Below are 24,027 nucleotides of genomic sequence, written 5' to 3'. Positions count from 1 at the left end.
TCAAAGCCTCTAAGTCCCAGTAACATCCTTGTAAATTTTTGTACCCTTTCCAATTATAGAAGCTCCATGCAAACAGCTTCACCTACGTTCCTAACATCCTTGCAACAAAACTGGTTTGGATCAACTACTCACTGCTTTCTTTCTTTCTCTTGTTGATCTATTTTTATTTTAAGTAAATGACCCACTTTTCTATTGGGCAGATGCTCATTCCCTTTGTGTATTTCTGTCCATTTCACAGCAATCCTAGTCACGACCATATTCCACACAATTAACACAGCCTATTACTTCCAACATCTTTTACTTTTTTAAACCACTTTTGGGTCCTCCCTCTAATCTTTCTGCTACCAATGACTGGAATTCCTAATCAAAATATTCATCTGGCTACAAGCTCTGGGTTTGTTGCTTTGCTCGCTTCATTATCTAAAGGTGCTACTGTCCTCTTGCACCCAAAACCCTTAAACTATCAAAATGTTTACCTCTGCACTATCCATAACCATAATGTCTGGGAGGTAACAGTAATAAATCATTAACTATTACTTTAATTCAATTTTGTATTAATATTATTCACAGTTTAGTTTTAATGTTAGACTTTTTGTGTGAATTGCTGGCTCTTGAAATATCAAGCAGGTCACATTGTTGATATGGACCAGACTCAGATTCATCCTGATCAGTTTCCAAGGACTGAGCTGATCCAGGGTATGGACTGGTCTTAGGAGAAGCTGCAGGGTGGTAGTGGACCTGTTGATACCTTCTCTCAAATTCCTGCTATTAATGGATGTTATAAGCTCAGCTAATGTTTAGAAAAATCAAGCCAATGAGTGAGCTCAAGCTTCTTAAAGAATTTGTTTCCTCTTGCCACTTAGTGTGCAGAATACAGGACAAAAAAAAATACAGGAGACAACGTGGTTCCTTGAATTTTAGTGTGAAGTGAAGTGGACTGATATACATACAAACAAGTGGATCTTAACTGCATAGCCAGTTGGATGTTTAAATACTTTGGACATAGATCATAGAATACCTCCAGTGTGGAAACAGGCCCTTCGGTCCAACAAGTCACCCACCTAATCTACACATGCCTGAACACTACAGGCAATTTAGCATGGCCAATCCACTTAACCTGCACATCTTTGGACTGAAGGAGGAAACCGGAGCACCTGGAGGAAACACACGCAGACATGGAGAATGTGCAAACTCCACACAGATAGTTGCCTGAGGGTGGAATCCAACCCAGGTCACTGGCGCTGTGAGGCAGCAGTGCTAACCACTGAGCCACCGTGCTGCCCCTTGTAGTATAAAACAATGGTATAGGGAAATGGGAGCATAGGTTGGTAGCAAAGCAAGAATAACATCCTGGTACTAATGGGGTTTGAGTTTTATGAGGAAACTGAGCAGTATAGGTTGGATGCAGCTAGTATAGGACATGGCATGTTGCTGCAGCAACTTAGGTACATGGAATTATCGTGCTACCACCATATGCAATATCAACCCATCACATGGGTTAAGAACTGACATCTCATTTCCTTGTTTGGAACGAAATCAGTTCTGTCGTTTTACCTTTTGCTTGTTGGCTGTCCCATTAGAATTCTCACTAGATCAGGTCACTAGGAGGATGGGGGAAACTTGATAAATTTAACTTGTTCAGAGGATGTGGGCATCACTGGCTGGGCCAGCATTTTTCTCATCGTTAAATTGTCGTTGAGGATGATGGTGAACTGTCTTCTTGGACTGCTGAAGTCTATGTGCTATAGGTAGACCCAAATGCCATTAGGGAGTTTCAGGAACAGAAATAAATTGCTGGGAAAACTCAGCAGGTCAGGCAGCATCTGTGGAGACAAAGCAGAGGTAACTCTTCAGGTCCAGCGAACCTTCAGAATCTGTGTTCTTGTAGCCAGTTTTTATATGGCTATCCCGGTTCAGTTTCTGGATAATGATAACTCCCCCGCCCAGCATGTTGATGATGAGGAATTTGACACTAGTAATGCCATTGAATGTCAAAGGACAATAGTTAGATTCTCTTGTTGACGAACTGCTGCAGTGTGCTCTGGAGCTAGGATTAAGTATAACCAGTAGAGATTTCCCAGATTCTCATTTTGCTGGGCTTCTCAATGATTCATTCCATCTAAGAGCTGATCTACTGGTTGTGGAATTGCTTAGCTCTGCCTGCCACCTTACTCTTTAGCACACAAGTTTTGCAGGTTGATACTTCATTTTCAGGTGTGTCTGGTGCTACTCCTGGCCTGCCCTCTTCATTGAACTTGGCTTCATGCTAATGGTAGACTGGGGGACTATGCCAGGCTATAATGTTGCAGTTTGTGTTTGATAATTCTGCAACTGATGGCCCACAATGTCAGTTTTGAGTAGGTAGATCTGTTTAAAAAATTAGCATGGTGACAATGCACACAACAGGATAGAGGGTATCCTCAATGTGATGATGGGACTGTCTCCATAAGGACTGTTCAGTAGTCACTTCTACTACTACTGTATTGGGCAGATGCATCTGTGGCAGGCACTGGCTAAGGATAAGGTCAAGTGTATTTTTCCTTTTTTGTTGGTTACCTCACCACCTGCCACAGATCCAGTGTAGCAGCATTATCCTTTAGGACCTGACCAGCTCGATCAATAGTGCTGTTCCTGATCTACTTGGTGATGGGTACTGAAATTCTCGTCTTGTCCCCCCCCCTCCCCGTACTTTCTGTGCACTCACCACCATCAGTCTGAACTCCAAGTAGGAGCAACATGGAGAAGTACAGATTCATCAACAGAGGACAAGGCAAGGGCAGGAGTGTGAAGTGATCTGCAGGAGCTTTCCTTACCCATGTCTGACATGCCATGAGACTTCTTGGGATATGTAGTCAATGGTTAGGACTCCAGACAACAGCTGCTTCAATGTTCCACACACAGTGATTAGAGAGCCAAAGCCTCTTTCAGCATTGGTTTGTGGTTCCAGAAGTTGCTGACGTGCACAGGCTTCCGAGGTCTGTACAACAGCCACACCTGTCTGCTGTTTAGTTCCTGTATGTTTCTTCCTCAGCTGTAATTAAACTCTCTGCATAGCGAGTGTTGACACCATCTCAGAAAACACTAGCTCCCATCAAAGCTGCTGACAGACCTAGCTACAATGGCCCATCATTGGACAACAACCTTAATACAAGAGTTGATGAATCTGAGCAGCAATGACTGGGCAAGAGGATAGAGAATACCAAAGGACCAGCCCCTTCTTTTCTAAAATATGATCTCAAGTAGCATCATTTAAAATATTGAAGGAAATTTCCTGAGATTTAATCAATAAAAGTTAACTATGGCACAGGACTGAGGAATATCACAGCAGCAAAAGTATCCACAGCCTTCAGAACAAAATGAAAGATTACAAATATTGTTCTGTAACGACGCTGGTCTGGCAGCATCTGTGAAATTAATGTTTCAAATGCAATATGACTCCCCCTTTTGGTCTCAAAATTTAACTCTATTTCTCTCTTCACATGCAGTACTATTTTAGACATCACCTACTCCACCTTGTCCTGCCTTGCTTTTTTCTGTAAACCGTGGCCCAATTCTGAAGCAAGTGCAGCTGGGTCCTCCGTTACCACCCACACACACACACACACCCCCCCCCCCCCCCCCCCAACAACAATGTACAAACAATACAAACAAAATGCACCTCCAAGGCAAGCAAAGAAATAGAAACTGGGCAATCCGGTATATACTACTCAAGCAATTACTACAGCCAGTCTCCAAAGCAGGTAAAGGGAGACATCTAGTAGGGGAACAAAACCCTGTGCTAGACTCCATCGTCCTTTGCTTTTCATGTTCATAAAGGGGTAACGTGGATGTCAGAACAATATTAGAAAAGATTGGAATTCCACTCAAAGTTAGAAAAATCACCCCTTGGTCCTTATATAATTGCTTTCCAATGACTTTGGACCCCTTCTTGTTGGAAATTTCCATGTGTTGCCAATACTTTGCCTATCAATGAAGGTACAGTGATATATGCCCAAGTCAAGATGGTGTGCAATTTGGGGGTCAGAAATTGAAGCCAATGGTGTTTGCATATCAGTAAACAAAGTTGTTGATTCAGCAAACTGCTATTTCCCAGATGGTATCAAGCATAATATGTACTGTTACAGCTGCATCTCTATAGGCCAATGGTATATATTTCAACACATTCCCGATTTCTGGTACCTGGTGGAGAGTTGGAATAAACATTATAAACTCTCGTGGCCCCTCCACTGATAACTATGCTTATAGTTAGTGCACCTCTGTGCAGATTTATATTAGTACAATTTTTTTAAAAAAGCTCAATATGCTAAAGAAAAATATTTTATTTACAAGAAAGCATACTGTAACCAATTTTTAATACAAAATTGGGTCTGCAAACATTATCCTTTGAGGAAAGGCAAGGTCATTGAGAACATAACATTCGATAAGTTAATCAACTCCACCTAAAAGATTACTCTACGTGCTTTATGTTTGGGGCTGGCTTTCTCTGATGAGGTGCACTGTACACACGGTATCAGTACGACGGTCTTATTTGATCCCAAATGTGCCTTTGATAGCAAAAAGAGCGAGCAGAAGGTTCCTGGTTTCTTCCTGTTTGGGGACTATTGAATGTGGCTGGAAAACGTCAATCTTGGGTTTGCTCCTTATCACAGTTCAGTTACACCTGCTGGAAGCTGCACAGGGCTGAACACTGGGCAGGGCCAAGACCACACTTAGCTACACCTGTATATTAGCTCTTACTGACATGTGCTGTGTGGGCTAATGCAAAGATTCGGTACCTCACTCAAGTAATCAAAGAGGAAAGGTTGCCATGGGAAGCTTCTTGTAACTGTGGACAGTACGGTTGTCAGTTGCTTGCTTTCACTCAATTGACCTGAATACTTCCCATAATTGATGATATGAGGAAGCAGTTGAGTGTTTCCATTCACAACCACTGGTTAATTTATGCTGTCAAGACTACCCACAAGGAATTTACACATTAAATTCTAGAAATGCAAAAAAAAAAATTCTTGTAACGAATTCACTGATTTCACAGCCAAAAAACAGAGTCATCATTTACTTCCCAGGCTTTCAAGTCCAGTCTTCTGCTGTTCTCTCCATCTGATGATCAACTCCAGCAGTTCCTTCAGCTCCAGTATCTCAGATGCCATTCTGGCAACAAGATTTTCCTAAATATAAAACAGATGGTCTACGGATGACAGCAGTTTTTATTAATTATCTTTGTTTGAACAGAAGACATGGGGAACTGAATTGTTCTTCAAAGGCAAGTACAGCATGAGGTTAGATCCAGAATACAGCACCCTCGACATTGTCCACTAACACTCCCAGTACAGGGATTGATATAGAGTAAATCAACCTCTTCTCTCTTACACCAAAAGTAAACAAAGTAGAGCTCTCTCTCTTCAAGGTCCCCATCAAACACTCAGAACGGGGATAGCACAGGGTTAGATACAGACTGAAGCTCCCTCTACACTGTCCCCATCAAACACTCCATGACAGGGATAGTATGGGGTGAGATACTGAGTAAAACTCCTTCTATTTGTTTACACTAAAAATAAGCAGAAAGTAAAAGTCGTCTCTACAATGTCTCCATCAAACACTCCCTGAATAGATACAGCATGGAGTTAGATACAGCGCAAAATCCCTTTCTACATTATCCCATCCGAGACTCACTTTTAATTGGTGCTGCATGATTCAGACCGAATGTTTGATGGGAAACTGACTTTGTATCTCATTTGGATTGTGATACCGAGTGACTGAAATGGAAACTGTTGTTCCTGATAAAAATAGAGAAATAACATTAAGGCAGTTGGAAAAGAAACTAAGAAATTTCCCCTGCTTACTTACCATCATCTTCACTTTCTTGGTCACCTGAGGGATGGTCTTTATCAACTGCAGGTTGGAGTCCAGTTTCTCAATGAAATTAACCATCATCGGCAGGAGTTCAGAGACATACCTAGGAAATGTTAATGTGATTAGCAGCAAGATGAAAGTAGCAAAGGGTTCAGTCTTGATTCGTGCTTGGAAGGTTACTAACTGTATCTCGACTGACAATAATCCCAATTGTCTCACATCATCATCCGGCAACATCTCTTCCCTCCTTCTCCCACCAAGTGGGCAACATTACTATCGTTACTGATGATAACCCAGACCCCTCAAAGTCAGTAACCCGTCACCCTAGCACCTTATGTTGCTAATTGTCTTTACCCAGCTCTCTCACACTTTTGGATTTTTAGATGAAAAGGAAGACTTGCATTTATTTAGCACTTTTCATAACCACAGGATGTCCTAAAGTACTTTACACGCAATGCAGTATTTAAACAGTGGTCATAAATCTCATGATGAGATAATCTGTTTTAAAGCTGGCTACATACAAACGTGAAAATTGCTGGAGGACGACAGACCGTGGTCACTTGAGTTCACTTTTGCAAGTACTGCACGGAGTGGCAGTCACCCTGAGGGTGGGGCTCGAAGATATAGTCACCTGCCTTGGTGAGTTCAGTGCTCCCCAGCTGGGCCAAAACTTGAGTTTCTAAAAATAAAATTATTTTTCTCACAATACTCTCCAGAAAGATTCAGATGGTTCCCTTTGCAAGATACAGCATTTGTGTGGAAATGTTGATTGGTAGATACCAAACCTCTCCAGAAAGGGAAGAATAATGATTTGAACAATGTGCCAATCTTCTCTAAGTCCATGTTCACTCTTGCCTATCAGGAATTTTACCGCAACAACAATTACAACACCACCCACAAAACCTCATTAAAATCAGACTAAGATTGCAGAATCCACATTCTAATCCCACAGAATCCAAATGGGTTTGCTGCAGATATTGGTTTTGAGCTGTGGAAGATTCCACGTGTCCTAACTGTATTTATTACCATGGTACTGACACTGTGAAACCCAGTTGCAACTGGGATATCCTACAACTCACCTGTGACAATTGGCTTCAACAGGGAGGCACTGATGGCAAATAGGCTGCACTAACCGCTGCTTCAGCGACACCGTCTCCTGCAAGATCGCCTCCAAGTGGCTGTTCATTGACTGAAGCTGACTGCACTTCTCAGCTATCAATACAAGAGAGAGGCAGGTTAAAAATCTAATGCGACAGCGTTGAATTCCTGACGTGAAGTGCACATTACAACACCAAATCATCGCTAAGATAACAAGGTGTACAGCTGGATGAACACAGGCCAAGCAGCATCAGAGGAGCAGGAAAGCTGACTTTTTGGGTCTAGACCCTTCTTCAGAAATGGGGGTGGGGAAGGGGATTCTGAAATAAATAGGGAGAGAGAGGGAGGTAGATGGAAGATGGATAAAGGAGAAGATAGGTGGAGAGGAGACAGACAGGTCAAGGAGGTGGGGTTGGAGCCAATAAAGGTGTTTAGGGAGGGGATAGGTCAGTCCAGGGAGGACAGACAGGTCAAGGAGGCGGGATGAGGCTAGTAGGTAGGAGATGGGGGTGGGGCTTGAGGTGGGAGGAGTGGATAGGTGGGAGGACAGGTTAGGGAGGCGGGTACGAGCTGGGCTGGTTTTGGGATGCGGTCGAGGGAGGGGAGATTTTGAAGCTTGTGAAGTCCACATCGATACCGTTGGGCTGCAGGGTTCCCAAGCGAAATGAGATGCTGTTCCTGCAACCTTCGGGTGGCCTCGTTGTGGCACTGCAGGAGGCCCAGGATGGACATGTCGTCCAAGGAGTGGGAGAGGGAGTTGAAATGGTTCATGACTGGGAGGTGCAGGGGTTTGTTGCGAACCGAGCGTAGGTGTTTCACAATGCGGTCCCCAAGCCTCCGCTTGGTGTTCCCGATGTAGAGGCGGCCACAACGGGAACAGTGGATACAGTATACCACATTAGCAGATGTACAGGTGAACATCTGTTTGATGTGGAAGGTCCTCTTAGGGCCTGGGATGGGGTTGAGGGGGGAGGTGTAGTACTTCCTGTGGTTGCAGGGAAAAGTGCCAGGGGTGGTGGGGAGTGTGGAGCGGACAAGGGAGTCATGGAGAGAGTGGTCCCTCCGGAAAGCAGATAAGGATGGGGAGGGAAAAATGTCTTTGGTAGTGGGGTCAGATTGCAGATGGAGGAAGTGTCGGAGGATGATGCGTTGGATGCGCAGTGTCTTTCCTCTCCCCACTCATCTTGAAAGTGCTACTTCACACTGGATAGCATTTTACACCTGGCAACTTGCCTAAAATGCCCTTTCTTCATTGAGAATCAGCAGGACATTCAACCAAGGATCAAAGGCAGGAACCTTGGCTGATTTGCTCTAAGAGTAAGACAGTTAACTTCGTACAAGCAGAGGTGGTGAACTTGGAAATTTCAGAATTTTCTGCACACGATCCACAGCAAATTCTGCTAAACTCATTTAAGCACAGCCAGCACATCAGCGGGGATAAGCACAGCTGGCCTCCTGGATCTAGTTGGTTCTGATTCCTAATCTCTCAGATTCTCACACTCTCTGAATACTTAGTACTCGCATATTTGCCTCCGCAGCAGTCTATCTCACATACTATGCAAAAAAACTGTTCACCTTTTAATTTGGGCTATGTACAAGAAACATTTGATAGATTTTGGTAGAGGTGCAGCATACAGCAGACGCGTGATTATAGTTTTAGATGAGCAATCAGAGTTCAACTCCCTCAGAGCAGGTCATGAAACATAATTCAATCAACCTGGTCATTTGCAGGTTGATAGAACGACACAGAAGTGGCATTAAAATCTCAACCAATTTCCAAGTGGGAAGAGATCCTCTCTGGTCAGGCCTATATGTCATTCCCGTGTCTTAAAAGAATGTGCCAACTCTACCAGCAAACTACCTGCCCCATTAGTATTTCACATGCACAGAATTACCCACAGACTTACCCAAATACATTGGGTGGGCAATGTCTGCTGTGTCATTCTGCAATTTTAGCAGCTTCAACTCCAAAGATTTCTGATAGAAATGAAGAAACATTAAATTACAGAACATAGCAGAGACTCAAATGTAGGATAGAGGACAGATAGATGTTTCACGTTTAGTTTACCTGCAATCATGTTATCAAAGTACATTTAGTAGAACCCTTATATTGTTCAGCTTTACTGTAACCTACATACATTATAGTACTTTAAAACACTGACTCTGCCTTAACTTCATTTGATAAAGGAATGCATCGTGGAATTTTGAACAAAAAGCTAACATGCTAAACAGTAAATGTTAAGAAGATCCAGTTTAACTTTTTTAAATTCATTTGTGGGACATGGGCATCACTGGCTGGTTAGCATTTATTGCCTGACCCTAGTTGCCATTGAGAAAGTAGTGATGAGTTGCTTTCTTGAACCACTGCAGTCCATGTGCTGTAGGTAGACCCACAATGCCCTTAGGAAGGGAGTTCCAGGATTTTGTCCCAGCGACAGTGGAGGTACAGTGATATATTTCCAAGTCAGGATGGTGAGTGAATTGGGGGCTAACTTGCAAGGAGTGGTGTTCCCACATATCTGCTCCCATGGCTCAGTGTCCTCCTTACATGCATTGATAGGAACATATTTGAGTGCCCCTTCACAATACAATCCTGTATAAACAAATGCTATTGCTGTTAGCGTATAATGACTAGGAGCAGGCAGTTACTTTTGGAATCTCTCCCTAACAGCATGGTGAGTGTAGCTACACCAAATGAACTGTGGTGGTTCGCAAAGGCAGCTCACCACCACCCTATCAAGGGCAACAAATGCTGGCACAGCCAGCAAAGCCCACTTCCCATGAATTAATAAAATATCCCCTTGTCCTCTACTGACAGGCCTTGATGGCATGGTTTCAAAACCTCTGCCAAATTTTTTTTTTTTTTTTTTTTTTGAAAAAGATATCCTTCTTGCACACTATCTTGGGACACAAATCGTTCAAATTCAAATGCTGTTGTGTTTGTCTTCTTCTTGTCCTTTATATAGTGAAGAATTATATTATCTGGAGCTATAATACCCAAGTAACTCAAATGACAAACCTGCTCAAGTTCTGCCCTGGTGTGTGAAATTTCATCTATTAGTCTGAAGCGTTGAACAAACGGCACTGTGTTTCCAAACTCCACCTTGTTTAAATCCAAAGTGTCCTGTTTCACAGAGGTAAAAGAATAACCTACGTCAATTTTTGGGAAACAAAACAAACACATAACTTCTAGCTACAATTACAATAAATTCACTTGCACCTCTCTAATGCTGCTGAATACGATGTTAGAAGTAACAACGACAACTTATGCTCAAGTTCCACACTACAGAAGACAAGGCCGAGTAGGAATCAGAAGGTAAGCTTTGATTTTAGAAAGCCTTTTACACACCACCAAGCACTGCTGTTTAGTCAGAAGGCTGAAAGAGGAGACAGCCCTAAGGGAGTGGTGGTCTAGGATAGGATGAAAAGATCACCTATCTGAAAGCCTTTCATCATGTTAGAGAGTAGGACTCCCCACGTGAGAGAGTTTGTTTCACTCAGCTAATGCAAATCATCTAGAAGGACAAAACATAAAGTGGCTCTGCAAGTCACTTCCGATCGCTGAGAAACAATCTTTACTGTAACATGGTAGACTGCTTAATAAGGTTAGATCACATGGGATCTGGGTGAGCTAGCCAATGGGATACAGAATCGGCTTAAAGGTAGGAGACAGAGGATGTCAGTGGAGGGATGCTTTTCAGACTGGAGGCCTGTGACCAATGGTGTGCCACAAGGATCAGTTCTGGGTCCACTGCTTTTTGTCATTTATATAAATGATTTGGATGTGAATATAGAGGTATGGTTAGTAAGTTTGCAGATTAAACTAACATAGATGGCTTAGTGGACAGTGAAGGAGGATATCTCAAGAGTACAACAGGACCTTGATCAGAGGGGCCTTTGAGCTGAGGTGTGGCAGAAGCAGTTTAATTTGGATAAATGTCAGGTGTTGCACTTTGGTAAGGCAAATCAGGGCAGAACTTATACAGTCAAAGGTAGGGCCCTGGGGAGTGTTGCCGAACAAAGAGACCTAACGGTACAGGTGCGTAGTTCGTTGAAAGCGGAGTTAAAGGTGCACAGGGTGGTGAAGGCGATGTTTGGTACACTTGCCTTTATTGGCCATAACATTGAGTATAGGAGTTGAGATGTCATGCTGCAGCTGTACAGACATTGGTGAGGCCACTATTGGAGTATTGCGTACAATTCTCATTGCCCTTCTATAGGAAGGATGTTGTTAAACTTGAGAGGATGCAGAAAAGATTTACAAGGATGTTGCTGAACTGGACGGTTTGAGCTAAAAGGAGAGGAATTTTGGAGTTTTTTCCCTGAATTTTTGGAGACAGGGATGACCTTATAGGGGTTAAAAGATCATGAGGGGCAGGGATAGGTTGAATATCCAAGGTCTTTTTTCCTTGAGTGCCGAGTCCAAAACCAGAGGGCATAGGTTTAAAGTGACAGGGGAGTGATTTAAAAAGGACCTGACGGATAACTTTTTCACGCCAAGGGTAGTGCATGTCTGGAACGAGCTACCAGAGGAAACGGTGGAAGCTAGTACAAATACAATATTTAAAAGGCATCTCGACGGGTACATGAATAGAAAAGGTTTAGAGGAATGTGGGCCAAATGCTGGCAAATGGGACTAGGTCAGGTTGGTACTTCTGGTCAGTGCGGATGAGTTGAACAGAAGGATCTGTGTCCGTACTGTATGACTCTAAAAGTTTGCACGTTTGAGCAACAGAGATCTGGGCTGAGTGTAGCTTGTTATATAATCTCTTAGCATTCCAGGCTGACCAAATGACAAGTCCAATAGTTAATCACAGCCAAGTTGACTTTGGAGGATCCTGCTACAATCACCAGAGCCCAAGTCAGTCATGACTGTGAGGCACAGCATGTGTGTTTTGGTGTCAGAGGATAGTAGGTTCAAGTGCCACTTGAGAGACCCAAGCAGGTAATCTAGGCTATCATTGCGATGCAGTATTGAAGGGAAACACAATGTCGGAAGTAGTTTCTTTCAAGTGAGACATTAAAACCAAAACCTTCTCAGGTCTACTTGAGTGTGTTCAGGTCACTATTACAATGAAGAACAGAGCGTTCTCCGTAGTGTCCTGGCTAATATTCATCCTTCCATCAAATGAAAAAAAAAACTGACTGGTCATTATCAGATTGCTATTTGTGGACATTTGTTGCGTGCAAATGAGAATTACATTTATGTTCCAAAATTTGAAAAGTGCTTCATTAACCATGAAGGCTGTGGAAAACAAAGGCTGTCATGCAAAGAGTTATAGAGATAAAAATCTTTCTTTGGGAGCTCCTACAGTGGCTGGTATTGGTGTCAACACAAGCAAACATCAGATAGATAGGGGCAATGTGACATCCCTCAAAGGATGTTATCGACTAGGCTCAAGCGTCAAGGTCAGCTGTGTAGATAAGTAGGACCAAGGAATCTATTCCAATTTTAAAACAAAGTGAATAAACGTATGGGCATTAAAAAGCACAACATGCATTAAACTGATCCTGAGCTCAGCCAGCAATACCTGTGTCAACAATGCCTTTCCTATGCACCTCTCGAGGAAACAGGCTGCTGGGTTTTCAACTATCGGTTCCCACGGATTTGAAGACTGCATTCTCAGTTGAGGACGAGCTGAGAACAAAAGAAAAGAGTAATTGCAGAAAGAAATAACCTCCAAGTTCAGCGCAGAGTCAGGGATTCCGCGCAGGGAGTCTACAGCAAGAGGCTTTCCCCTGATTATGCACTGGTACGAACCCAAGCGTCTTTCTTGCTCATCTAAAGAGTCAGGTCATCAGCACAGGGGCTGACGGCGGGGGGGTGGAAGTACAGATGAATGTGGTGGGGTTGGGGGAACGGTTTTGAAGGTATTGGGGCAGCTGCTGGGCTGGTTGAGTTGGGAGGGGATTTGAGGTGGTGGTTTATGGGAGGGTTTGTTTTGTTTTGGGGTGTGGGTTGAAAGGGGCGTGTTGTGCGGACAGGGGTTTCGAGCGGGGTGGGGGTGATGTTAAGCGGTCAGGGGCTGGTGACATAATTGATGAGGAATAGCTAATGATTGGGAAGGTAGGGGGGAGGAGAGAGGTTTAAGGTTGGCCTGTTATGAGGACGTTGGGGAGGGAGCGGGAATTGGGTAGTATCAGGGTCGGTAGCTGGGGACGGGGTAGATGTTGCTTTTCCCGCTCGGGCCGTTACTCACCGCGTCGCGCGCTGATGAGGTTACGCCTAACCGCGGGCGCCGACTGATGAGGTTCGGGCAGGGCCCCGCCCCACAATCGGTCAGGTGACCGCAGGCTGTTACCATTGGAGACAGCGGAGGGGGCCGGGGTCGGAACTTTTTTTTAAATCGGGTGTTGCACCGGCCCCGAGCGGAAGTGTTTGGCAGTCGGTTTCCGGCTTCTGCACGGGGCCCCCAGGGCCTGTCTTCGTGAGACGGTAAGAGCCCGTGCCGCCTACAAGAGATGGACGTGCGGGCTTCACAGACAGGTACCGAGCGGGGCCTGAGGGCAGTGAGAGCCACAGCTTCCTTTAACACACAATCTCTCCCTTCAAATCACCAGGCGATGGGGTGGGGTTCGCCAGTTTAAGAGATAGTAGGAACTGTAGATGATGGAGAATCTGAGATAACAAGGTGTAGAGCTGGATGAACACAGCAGGCCAAGCAGCTGCTTCACCAGTTTAAATCTGTTCTTATTGAATCTCCAATTCTCATCTTGTGCTGTTGCCCTGCCTCCGCTGACCTTTTTGAGGCAGACTACTAAATGTGCACAATCTTCTAGAGAGAGAGAGAAATCCGGTTATCTCTGTGCTTCAAGGGCGATCTCTAATTTTAAAACATTGTCGTCCCCCCCCTCCCCCAACAGTCCTGGTTTCCTACGCAAGAGGAAATCTCCTTCCCAAATCCACCTTTTCGAGACCATCCTATGCACTTCGATCAAGTCACTGCTCATTCTTCTAAACTCAAAGTATAGGCCCAACCTTTCTTTATAAAACAGACTCCTCGTTCCAGGTATCAGCTTCGTGCACCTTCTCTGAATTGCTTCCTATCTCTCCTCAAGTAAGGATGCTAATCGTTGGGCACTGTTGTTCCACTAGGATCATCCCTAGTATGGAGGGATTGTCTTATGAACAAAGGTTAAACAGGTTGGGACTCTATTCACCGAAGTTTAGAAGGATGAAAGGTGATCTCATTGAAACATAAAGGATTCTGAAGGGTCTTGACGGGATAAGTGCTGAGAGAATGTGTCCCCTCATGGGAAAGTTTAGCACTAAAGGGACACTAATTTAATACTGAGATGCGGAAGAATCACTTCTGAGGGTTGAGAGGCTTTGGAACATCTTGCCACAGAGAGCTGTGGGGACAGAATCCTTGTGTATAGTTGATGCTGAGACTGAAAGAGTCCTGATCAGTAGGAAAATCAAGGGCAGAATGCAAGAAAGTAGACATGAGGAATGTCATATCAGCCATAATCCTACTGAATCGACAAGCAGGCTCTCTGGATTGAACAGCCTAATCCTGTTCCCTTTTTTTGTGGTCTTACTGTCACCTAACAACCAAGCTCTAATGTCATTCAGCTTTTTGAGTGTGGACAAGCAACCTGATCATTTATCATATATTGCCTCTTCTCATCCTGTCTGTCCAAAAGTATTGCTCCAAATTTCTCTGTAAAATAACAGTTGCTGTTTTCTGCCTATTCCATTAGTTTTTTTTCCTGCTTGTCTTTCTACATCTGTAATTATCCTTGTTATTGTTTACTGCTACTCTTGAGTTTTGTGTCATTGGCAAACTGTCCTGTCTGCCCATTTCCAGGTCATTAATAAATATCAGAGAGCAGTGATACCCCATTGATTCTATATTATAAGCCAAATAGAGGGTAAGTAGATAAAGAAGCTTTGCAGCAAATTACAACATAATGCAAGAATTAGTGTGGTGATACTGGAATACTTCAATCATTCTAATATAGACTGAGATAAGTACAGAGGGGGAGGTTTGCAGGAAGACTTTCCTTCATCAGTTTTTCTTTCTATTTGTTCATGGGAAGCAACATTGATTCTTGGACCATACTGTTGCCCAGTCTGAAAATCAGTTTGCCTTTTCTTTCTGTCCCTTAGCCGGTGCAGCACCATGCTGCAATGGACCTTTCAATCCTATTGACTTTAATTTTGCAAACTAGTCCATTATTGCAATATTGGTTCCATCAATTTTCTGGAAGAAAGAAAGGAAGAATTTCATTTGTGGACTTTTCATGATTGCCATATGTCACAAAGTACCTAGTCTATTAAGTATTTTTGAATTATAGTCACTAATAAAGTCAGAGTCTTGCAGGACAGAAACAGACCCTTCAGTCCAACCAGTCCATGCCCAACATAATCCCAAGTTAAACTAGTCCCACTTGCCTGCTCCTGGCCCATATCCTTCCAAACCTTTCCTATTCATGTCCTTATCTAAGAGTCTTTTTAAACATTGTAACTGTGCCCGCATCCACCACTTCCTCAGAAGTTCATTCCCGTAGGAAGGATAGCAGCCAACCTGCCTACAGCAAGGTGCCACAAACAACAAGTGATCATTATTTTTGTGATGCTGATTGAAGAATTGCCTGTACAGTGGGGAGAGCTTCCAGCTTAACATCTCATCTGTAAGAGGGCATCTCCAACAGTGCAGCACTCCGTCAATACCACAATGGGGCCTCAGCTTCGATGTTTGATTTTCCTGCTTCTTATCCTTGACTCCTGGATTTGAAACCACAACCATGTGATTCACCAACTGAGTTACTGCTGACAGTGTACCCTTTACCCTATTGATTGTATATGATAAGCTGCCAAAGACAAGGCAAGGAGATGTAGAAGAAGGTTTGCAGCAAATTACAGTGGTGCAAGAACTGGTGTAGTGTTATTTGAATACTTCAATTATTCTAATATAGACTGAGGTAATTACAGAGGGGGAAGAATTGCAGGAAAACTTGTCTTTGTCAGTTTTTTTCCATTTATTCATGGGATGCAGCATTGCTGGCCAGACCAGCATTTGTTGCCCATCCTTAATTGTCCTTGACAACAGTTGAATCTGTGACATGGATGGACTTATTGAGTCTAAAGTCATAGGTAAATACCAGGCCAGACCAGGTAAATATGGCAGAATTTTAGTGAACCAGGTGTCATTTTTAATGACCATTGGTAACCATCATACTGTGATTGATTGTTCAAAACCCAACCACTTCCATTGGAGAATTGTTTGGTTGTGCCTGAGGATAGTTAAAGCAATCACAACGGATGAGTGGTTGGGAATTACCTGTTGGGTTTAGAGTTCCATATTTATTAACTTTGTGTTTTCATTTCAGGTATAATCTGATGGAACTGTGGGACCTGTCTTGAGTAGATTTGGATGTGATCGGAGGGCAGGGAGATCATTTCCTTTTTTTTTTTGGATTTACGTAGTTCTGCTATGGGGAACAGCGCCTTGAAAGCTCATCTGGAAACTGCGCAGAAGACAGGTGTGTTCCAGCTCACAGGGAAAGGCCTGAATGAGGTGAGAAGCTGCAGCAATCTGTGGGTTACAAGGTTTGTCAGAAAAGGGCAGACTAAAGCAGAGCTGACTTTGTGGCATCACTGCAAAATGGCTGTGGATGGGATTTATACTTGATCGTGAGTGGAAGCAGGATCATAGAATCCCTACAATGTGGAAGCAGGCCATTTGGCCTGTTGAGTCCACACTGAAGAGCATCCCACCCTCCTGCCCTATCCCTGTGACCCTGCACTTCGCATGGTTAATGCACCTCGCCTGCACATCCTGGACACTATGGGCAATTTAGCATGGCCATTCCACCTAGCCTGCACTTCTTAGGACTGTGGGAGGAAACCCATGCAGACAGAGGGAGAACGTGCAAACTTCACACAGTCCCCCAAGGCTGGAATCGAACCTGGGTCCCTGACGCTGTGGGACAGCAGTGCTAGCCACTGTGCTGCCTCAGGATGATTTGACTTAGTGGGGTTTGGGACTAGGGGAGAGAGCAGAGGTGAGCCAGAGGCAGGGTGGGAGGATGGGGAGAGAAGTGTTGGTGGGAAGAAGGGGAAGAGGGCGTGGAGGGGAGAGGGTGGGCGTTTGGGGGGGGGGGAGAGGGGGCGGGGATGGGGGAGGGCGTTTGGGGGGTGGGAGAGAGAATGGTGGGGGAGTAAGTGGTATGGGAGTGAGGACGTAGGCCAGTGAGGTGGGGAGAGGGAAGAGGTAGGGAAGGAGTGGTCCAAGTGGGAGGATGGGGTTTGAGGGTGAGGTTAATAGAGCGATGAGAGTGGGGACTTGTTGGTGGTAGAGAGGACAGGATGCCAGAGACAGATGGAGGTTGAAATTATGTGAGGGAGAGGGTATAAAGGATGAACAGTGGGAGTGGATCTGAGTCTTTGATTCATTGGCTCTGCTACTTAACATGTTTTAATGGCCATTATTATTAATTCCTCATTTGTTTGAATGATTGATTTATGCTTTGGAATTTTTGTTTGTGAAATACATATTTCCTGTTCTGAATGTGCTCACTAGTCAGTGACAAATTAAACTATGCCCCTCCCTCTACGTGAATCTGTTTTAGAAATAGCTAATGTTTATGTTTTCTCACTATTCAGTTTCCCATGGACCTACAGAGACTTGCATCGAGTCTGAGGACAATGGACCTGTCCGGGAATAAGATTGAGACCTTACCCTCGGTCATCGGCCACTTCACAACTTTGAAGAGTTTGAATCTCAACAGTAATAAGTTGGGTAAGACTAATTCAGCAGTCAGTTTCACACAGCTTATTCCAGCCCCGTACACTGTACATCTCCATTGATACTATTTATACTAGACCTCCTTGCACCTCCCCATAGGAACTGGTGTCTCTAGCTGACCAGTTTTATTTGCCTTGCTCTGTGCTTTTACAAACACAAAACTTTTGCTTCCATTTTTTTTCTTTGAATTGCTCCACTTTGATTACTTTTCTAGTTTTCCTTTCTTTCTCTGTCATTTTTTTCCTGCTTTTATCTTTCTGCTCCATCTTTACAGCCTAACCATTTCCAATATATTTAAGATGGTTACTGAAAGACTATGCTCTTCTAGTCAGTGTTCCTAATCCCAAGAGCCTCAAACTTTCTCTCATGTATTGACATTAAGAAACCTTCTCCCCTTTTCCTGCAGTGCAGACCTCTCCTGCCTTCCCATGTATCCCAGCACACCGGAAATCTGAACCCTTTCCCTCTTCCAACAGGATCCAGTAGCTTGATTACTCACTAGCTGATGTTCAGTAGGTGGAACAAGTTTTTTTTGTTAATGTTTTGTCTCTGTCAGCTGTTCTGCCTGAGGATGTAGGCAAACTGAAAAAACTGGAGGCCCTTCACCTGAACAGTAACTCACTGAGACAGCTCCCCTCCAGCTTCGGCCAGCTAGCGGCCCTGAAGACCCTGAATCTGTCTGGGAACCAGCTTCGCGAGTTCCCGCTGCAGCTCTGCCGCCTTCGGCACCTGGACGTGGTGGACCTGTCCAAGAACCGAATCCAGCGTCTGCCAGATGAACTGGAGCAGCTGCAGGCCATAGAACTCAATGTCAACCAAAATCAGGTCTGTCACTGGCAACTGCTACAGCTCAATGAAACAATGACGTTATGGGCACGGGGAGGGACAGGGACTCTGTACATTGCGAACTTTGTGCATTGAGAGAGTTGCGCACTGTGTGACCTGTCTGTATTAATCCTATGAGCTAAGAAAGATAGATTGGGAGGTAAAGTACAGGTCAAACTTGCAGATCCTAATGAGAAAGTTGGCCTTTAGCTGGATTACGAAGTGGTGGAAGTTATTATCCTCTGGTGGGCTGCATTCATTTTTGGACAATCTATCTCAGAAGATAGATATTTTTAATCATCTTTTTCAGACCTGTTATGACACACTCTGGGGCAGGTGTGACTTGCACCTGGACCTTCTGTAGGGACACTACCACACACCACAAGCATCCTTCAAGACAGATTGTAGTGCAGTTTCACCAGAATAAGGGGCTAGCTGGATTCAATTGAGATCAGGCTGCATAGTTTAGGCGTGTATTCCTTTTGAGATGTAGGGAATGACCAAATCGAGCTATTCTTGCTGACTGCAGCATTTCATAGCATAGCTATAAAAAAAACTCCCTCAGAACAAGGGGGAATACAACCTTTAGAATTATACCTCATCCATTCAGAGGGGATGTCAGTATTGACTTCACACTCAAATTTGAGAAGGATTGAGACAGGGTTTGGTTGAACCTTTGAAAAGAGATTGATAGATTTGTTATGTAAGGCAATTATGAGTTTTGCAACCAAGATGGGTAAATGGAGTTGAGACACAAATTTGTCAGGATCTAATTGAACAGCAGAAGAGTATGCTGTGGATTGTTTATCTTCAATACAGTTGTTCACAGTATGAGGTGAGTAATGATCCCCATGAATCAATTAGACAATTAATATTTAAGATTAATATAATTCAATTTATTGCACAAATCCATCACTACAGTTTGTTTTTTGACAAATTGCTCTGTGTGTGTGCACTGATTCATACTCCTTTGAAGTTTGGGTATGATATATTGCTGAAGAGCACCAGTGTATGCACAGCATGAGTTTGTGTCCAAAAGCTGCTAGTTCACAATGATTTGGTTTGAAGTTTAAGTAACCATTTCACATTTGTAGATCTCTCAGATTTCATCACACATCTCCCGATGTCCCCGGCTGAAAGTTTTACGGATTGAAGAGAACTGTTTAGAAATCTCCATGATTCCTGTCAGTATCCTGGCTGACTCTCAGATCGCCCTGCTGGCTGTGGAAGGGAACCTTTTTGAAATTAAGAACCTGCGAGATCTGGAGGGTTATGATAAGGTTGGTCGCAATGTATAAGGGGCAACAACTTAGCAGTGCTTATGGAATAGGCAAGTTTAATGTGCCACTCTGATAAAAGATCTTCTCTAAACCCTGAGATTTTAGTACTGGAACTGAAACCAAGTTTTTACAAGTGGTATACCTGTTGGCATTACTTAATTTGCAAAATACCAGGACAGAAACAGGTTCATCCGGTCTTCACTGGTGTTTTTATTTGTATAAGCTATCCAATTTAATACCACTTCTGGAATCGGCCCATACTCCCTTCCTGTCTAAAGCCATTTCCTTTGGTATCTCTCATAGTACAATTCCATTCATTCCACATAGTCTTTCATATCAGTCGATCTGAACCCTCTAATTTTAATTGGTCTAAGCAGGAATGAGAGATAAATTGGAGAGACAAAGGATGTGAAGGGGATTGACATTCTTGATGATAGTATGTTGATTTGGATTTCTTGGATGTAACTGACTGCTGAGAAGTCTGATGCCAATTTGACTCTAGTGAAAAGAGTCTGCAAGCAGAATTTGCAGAGATTGGTTCCAACTGAGTTGGGGGAAAGGGGGGAAACGGGCACATTTGAGTTAATGGGTTTTAGAGGCAGAAGTGGAGAATTGTCAGCAGTGGTAGACTGAGTGCATGACAGAGTTCGAGTGGGTTGAGCTACTGGAATAGATAATGTATGGGTGGACTACATTCTGACCCATGTTTTTCTTCCCTCAGTACATGGACCGCTTCACAGCAACAAAGAAGAAATTCTCTTGAAGGTCTGAGCTCCCTCAGCCCCAGGACAATAGCCCAGCATATCTCAGCAGCTGGTTAAATGGTAGTAGTAATTTGCAATGGACCATACAGAGGAGGTAACTCCAACTTATTGAAGGAGAGTGGAAAGGGGCAGTACATGATACAATGTGGAGGTCCTCAGCCCTGCCTACATTCCAGTTATTGGGGTTAGTAAAGCTGCTACGCTGCCTTTAATCTGTAAAAGGCATTGTACCCTATTGTCATCAAGCTGCTGTGAACATGGCCAAGCAGCCCTGGTCAGTCCTGATTTAGCCACTACAGTCGCACCTTGTATACAGCACTTTGCACGTAACTTCTGATTTTGGGAGATGGCTTCAGTTACGTGGAGCTCAGCCTCTGCTTGAAGCTGGCACCTGCTGCATAGACTCAGCATTTAGTTAACGGTGACAGTGCAACGACAGCTCCTGTTTCAACTTCTAATTGGAATTCAGTCTCCAATCCAACCCATCATTTCAAACAACACTGTATATATAAAATAAAGCATTTTATGTGCAAGTATTCTCTTGATATTTCTTCCTACTTTAGAGTTAAAGAGATTTGCAATGGGGAACAGTGAGGCTAAAACTTCTGCTTGCCTGAACGATAAAGCCAGCAAGATTAAAGTGCAGGACCCTTAAGGTATGTTTTAAAGGGTGGTGAGAGGGGCAAACAGGAACTTGAAATTTAGCTACAGCATAGCAAGATAATTCAATCTTTCAGAAGTGAGGAAAGAAATTACAAAGTTAACACCAATAATATTCTCCCTGCCAGAAATGAGCTGTTTGAATATCACTGCAGGTTCAGTCTAAAGTTATGGAGACTTCTGAAAACCTAGGAATAGTTGAATGAAGCAACTAGGCACCACTTAAAGGGGATGTATAGAGCCTTCCTCTCACACTGCATGAATTAATTTTTAATCAATGTTCTAATTTATGGGCCCAGTAATTCTTAATCCAGCACAACACCAAGTTTCACTGCAGTCACAATGACTTGAGGATGATTTATTTAGAAAAAGAAATTTGATGTTTTCAGGCAGTCAGGTTGCAGTTAGTAATCACATTATTTCTATAAAACATTACTTACAATATTAGAGAAGTGATTAAATGTGCAATATATATTACAGCAAGCCCCAAAGCACTGGAAATAGTTTGTGCAGTCTTGACCACTGCTCATCATGTTCTTTCCTGTACCCAAGTAGTTGATAGCAAGTGATAACATGAAGCTGAGAGCACTCTCGATAAGAGATGCCCAAGCAGTACGCACACAAACACACACACTCCCCTCACCCCCACCTCATGGACAGATCATTTCACATCTTATTTCCCACTTTTATTTCACTTAACTGAATCAGAGCCCTGAATGAGCCACGAAGACAAGGTGGTTGTAGATTGGTAGCTAGAATCCAGCAGCTGCAGTGCTCTAGGTACAGACTCATACACTGACGTCCAAGGCAGATAGGAAGGCCAAATAACCAGCAGTTTACAGTTGACAGCAAGGCCCAGAACGGGCTGGGGGGAAAAGACCGTGAGAGATTAACAGTCAGTCAATGGGGCCTATGCACTTTGAGTTTTGACAGGAAAATCTATGATCAGGGTGAATAGGAAGACCAAAGCCATGAGGAGAGTTTAGGGTTTGATGGAAAGGTCCAGGGCCTGGTGGTTTGATAAAAAGCAGCAGCTCCTGTTCAATTCCCCACCAAAAGTCACTATTCTCTCAATGTCCGAGATCCAGCGGACTCATCATATCACTGTTTCTTCCTTCCCAGGAAGAATTTTGGGGCAGAATTAAAATACACATTGCCCTGTAGGAAAAGCACCATGCTAGGTCATATACAACCAAACTATTCATTCTCATCCCTCCAAAGCAATTCTACTCTCTGGGATTCCTTTGGCCAATGTAGCTTTTGTCTGAAAGCGCAAACTCCAGTTTAAGATAACCTGGTGGTGGTGGTGGTGGTGTTGGGTTGGGTTGGGTGGGGTGGGGTGGGGGGGGGGGGGGGGAAACGAGGAAGAGGAGAGATTAGATGAAGCAGTCTGTAAACTGGGACTGAGAAAGAGATCAGGTCTCCCAGATATTGCTCATTTGAACTGCCCATAGGTCCCAGTTTTAACCTCTACAGTTAGCCCTCCAGTCATTCCATCAATAGACATAAAAAACAGGTGCTGGGCATGTACAACGATTGAAGTGCTACCAAAAGCCACTTAAACTTAAGGCCACTGGGGTGGAAATAAGTCACTTTGGATACAGCTCTGAATGACTCCAGAGCTCAGCTTTGGAGACTGTACACTGATTTAAAAAAATACCAGGAGTCACTTGGCACCAATTCAGATCCTACCCTAATTCAAAGATTTAGCTTGTTGGGAGATGCAAAAAGGCATAGGAAGGCACAGTGACTCCCATGGAAAGGGATGCAGAAATCAGACTGTAGGTGAAGCTGTACATTCAAGGCTAAGTCTGGAGTTCAGCTCCACATTAATTCTGGATGAGTTTGTTTGCTCTCTGGTTGGCTTCATCAATCCGAGCTATGTTAGTATCAGCCTGTTGAATACAGAGACAGACAGTCAGCACTCGTTCATCTTGTGCACATACAAAATTTCCCTTCCCACTCCTAATTATCCACAGAGAACCAACTTAATTCAGTTTACAAAAAGCTGCAGCTAAAATGCACACCACAACCCAACTGTATCAGGACAAGAGAAGACTTCGGGAATCAGTCAGGACTTGTTCCATCACTGTTGGATTTCGCTACCCTGAATTAATTCAGTTTGTGTGCCTCGATGACAGTAACCCTGCCTACCAAAAATCCATCAATTTGGACTGAAATAGTCTACTAAGCCTAGGCACTTACAGCCTTTTGAGTGTTTCAGACTTCCATTACCCTAGCTCTAATTTTATGCCCCTTATTTTGGACTGTCACTGGAAAGCATCTGTTCATCTTCAATACAATTGGATAAACTTCTAATCATCTTAATGCATTCTCACAATTTTAGCTCCATTGTGGTGAACCTGCACTCCATTTCCCAAAGCCAGTATATCCTTCCTAAGGTGTCATGCCCAGAATTGAACGAAGGACTCGTCATACAGTCTAACCAGAGTGTAATACAATATGCAAGTTCTAGCCCTTTATATGAATCTTAATCCAATCTAAGATAGCAGGAGGAGACAAGTCACACTTAAGTACACCGTAATCTGCTGTTATCTCGATGGCATGTTATTTTTAGATATGTGTCCAAGTTCTTCAAATCCAGGAAGCCCCGTGAGCTGGCATTATGTCTATCTAAAAACTCAAGACCCATTCACAGAACACGTTAAGACAATGCTGTCTCTGTAACAAAATGGACAGGTTGATCAGAGGTAAATGGGTTTGACCAATTAGAACTCTGGTACAACTGACAAGATTGACAAACCCAATAAAAACATATCCAAAGCAAAATCTTAA

At 43.6% G+C, this 24,027-nt stretch overlaps 3 protein-coding genes across 6 annotated transcripts in view; 1 reads left to right on the top strand and 2 right to left on the bottom strand.

Moving 5' to 3' along the window:
- Positions 1-4,304: 4,304 nt before the first annotated feature.
- On the bottom strand, positions 4,305-13,247 carry haus2 (HAUS augmin like complex subunit 2). 2 transcript variants are annotated; one of them, XM_020536340.2, is made up of 7 exons: positions 13,149-13,247; positions 12,480-12,586; positions 9,968-10,072; positions 8,856-8,925; positions 6,930-7,062; positions 5,845-5,953; positions 4,305-5,165 (listed from the first exon to the last, which is right to left on the bottom strand). In XM_020536340.2, exons 2-7 carry the CDS (start codon positions 12,567-12,569, stop codon positions 5,049-5,051), a joined length of 624 nt encoding a protein of 207 aa, XP_020391929.1. In that variant the 5' UTR covers positions 12,570-12,586; positions 13,149-13,247; the 3' UTR covers positions 4,305-5,048. The 2 variants fall into 2 exon arrangements, with proteins under 2 accessions (XP_020391929.1, XP_048455725.1); XM_048599768.1 differs by lacking the exon at positions 13,149-13,247 and adding an exon at positions 12,710-13,141.
- Positions 13,248-13,249: 2 nt separating this feature from the next.
- lrrc57 (leucine rich repeat containing 57) lies at positions 13,250-21,104 on the top strand. 2 transcript variants are annotated; one of them, XM_020536335.2, is made up of 6 exons: positions 13,250-13,435; positions 16,285-16,472; positions 17,561-17,696; positions 18,259-18,527; positions 19,622-19,807; positions 20,529-21,104. In XM_020536335.2, exons 2-6 carry the CDS (start codon positions 16,389-16,391, stop codon positions 20,568-20,570), a joined length of 717 nt encoding a protein of 238 aa, XP_020391924.1. In that variant the 5' UTR covers positions 13,250-13,435; positions 16,285-16,388; the 3' UTR covers positions 20,571-21,104. The 2 variants fall into 2 exon arrangements, with proteins under 2 accessions (XP_020391924.1, XP_048455723.1); XM_048599766.1 differs by having other exon boundaries at positions 13,253-13,384.
- Positions 21,105-21,574: 470 nt separating this feature from the next.
- Positions 21,575-24,027, bottom strand: part of LOC109937839 (synaptosomal-associated protein 23-like) — a 28,333-nt gene continuing 25,880 nt past the window's right edge. For both annotated transcript variants that reach the window (XM_020536336.2, XM_048599765.1), the window contains one exon: positions 21,575-23,126. In XM_020536336.2, coding sequence (XP_020391925.2) covers positions 23,061-23,126 — 66 coding nt within the window. In that variant the 3' untranslated portion in view covers positions 21,575-23,060. The remainder of the gene's footprint in view (positions 23,127-24,027) is intronic.

This window comes from Rhincodon typus, chromosome 8 (genome assembly GCF_021869965.1).
Source record: "Rhincodon typus isolate 14 chromosome 8, sRhiTyp1.1, whole genome shotgun sequence".
In the NCBI taxonomy this organism is placed as follows: Eukaryota; Metazoa; Chordata; class Chondrichthyes; order Orectolobiformes; family Rhincodontidae; genus Rhincodon; species Rhincodon typus.
Note: the sequence above shows the minus strand (reverse complement) of the source record. Positions and strands in the feature narration are given on the sequence as shown.

Bases quoted from the DNA above. Each gene is read 5' to 3' on its own strand.
- haus2 (XM_020536340.2), bottom strand. From the start codon at position 12,569: ATGCAGTCTTCAAATCCGTGGGAACCGATAGTTGAAAACCCAGCAGCC. The intron at 10,073-12,479 runs GTATTGCTGGCT...TCTGTGAAACAG, and splicing joins GAAAGGCATTGTTGACACAG to GACACTTTGGATTTAAACAA. The intron at 5,954-6,929 runs GTGAGTTGTAGG...AACATTTCCTAG, and splicing joins GTTGAAGCCAATTGTCACAG to GTATGTCTCTGAACTCCTGC.
- lrrc57 (XM_020536335.2), top strand. From the start codon at position 16,389: ATGGGGAACAGCGCCTTGAAAGCTCATCTGGAAACTGCGCAGAAGACA. The intron at 18,528-19,621 runs GTCTGTCACTGG...TCACATTTGTAG, and splicing joins TCAATGTCAACCAAAATCAG to ATCTCTCAGATTTCATCACA. The intron at 19,808-20,528 runs GTTGGTCGCAAT...TTCTTCCCTCAG, and splicing joins ATCTGGAGGGTTATGATAAG to TACATGGACCGCTTCACAGC.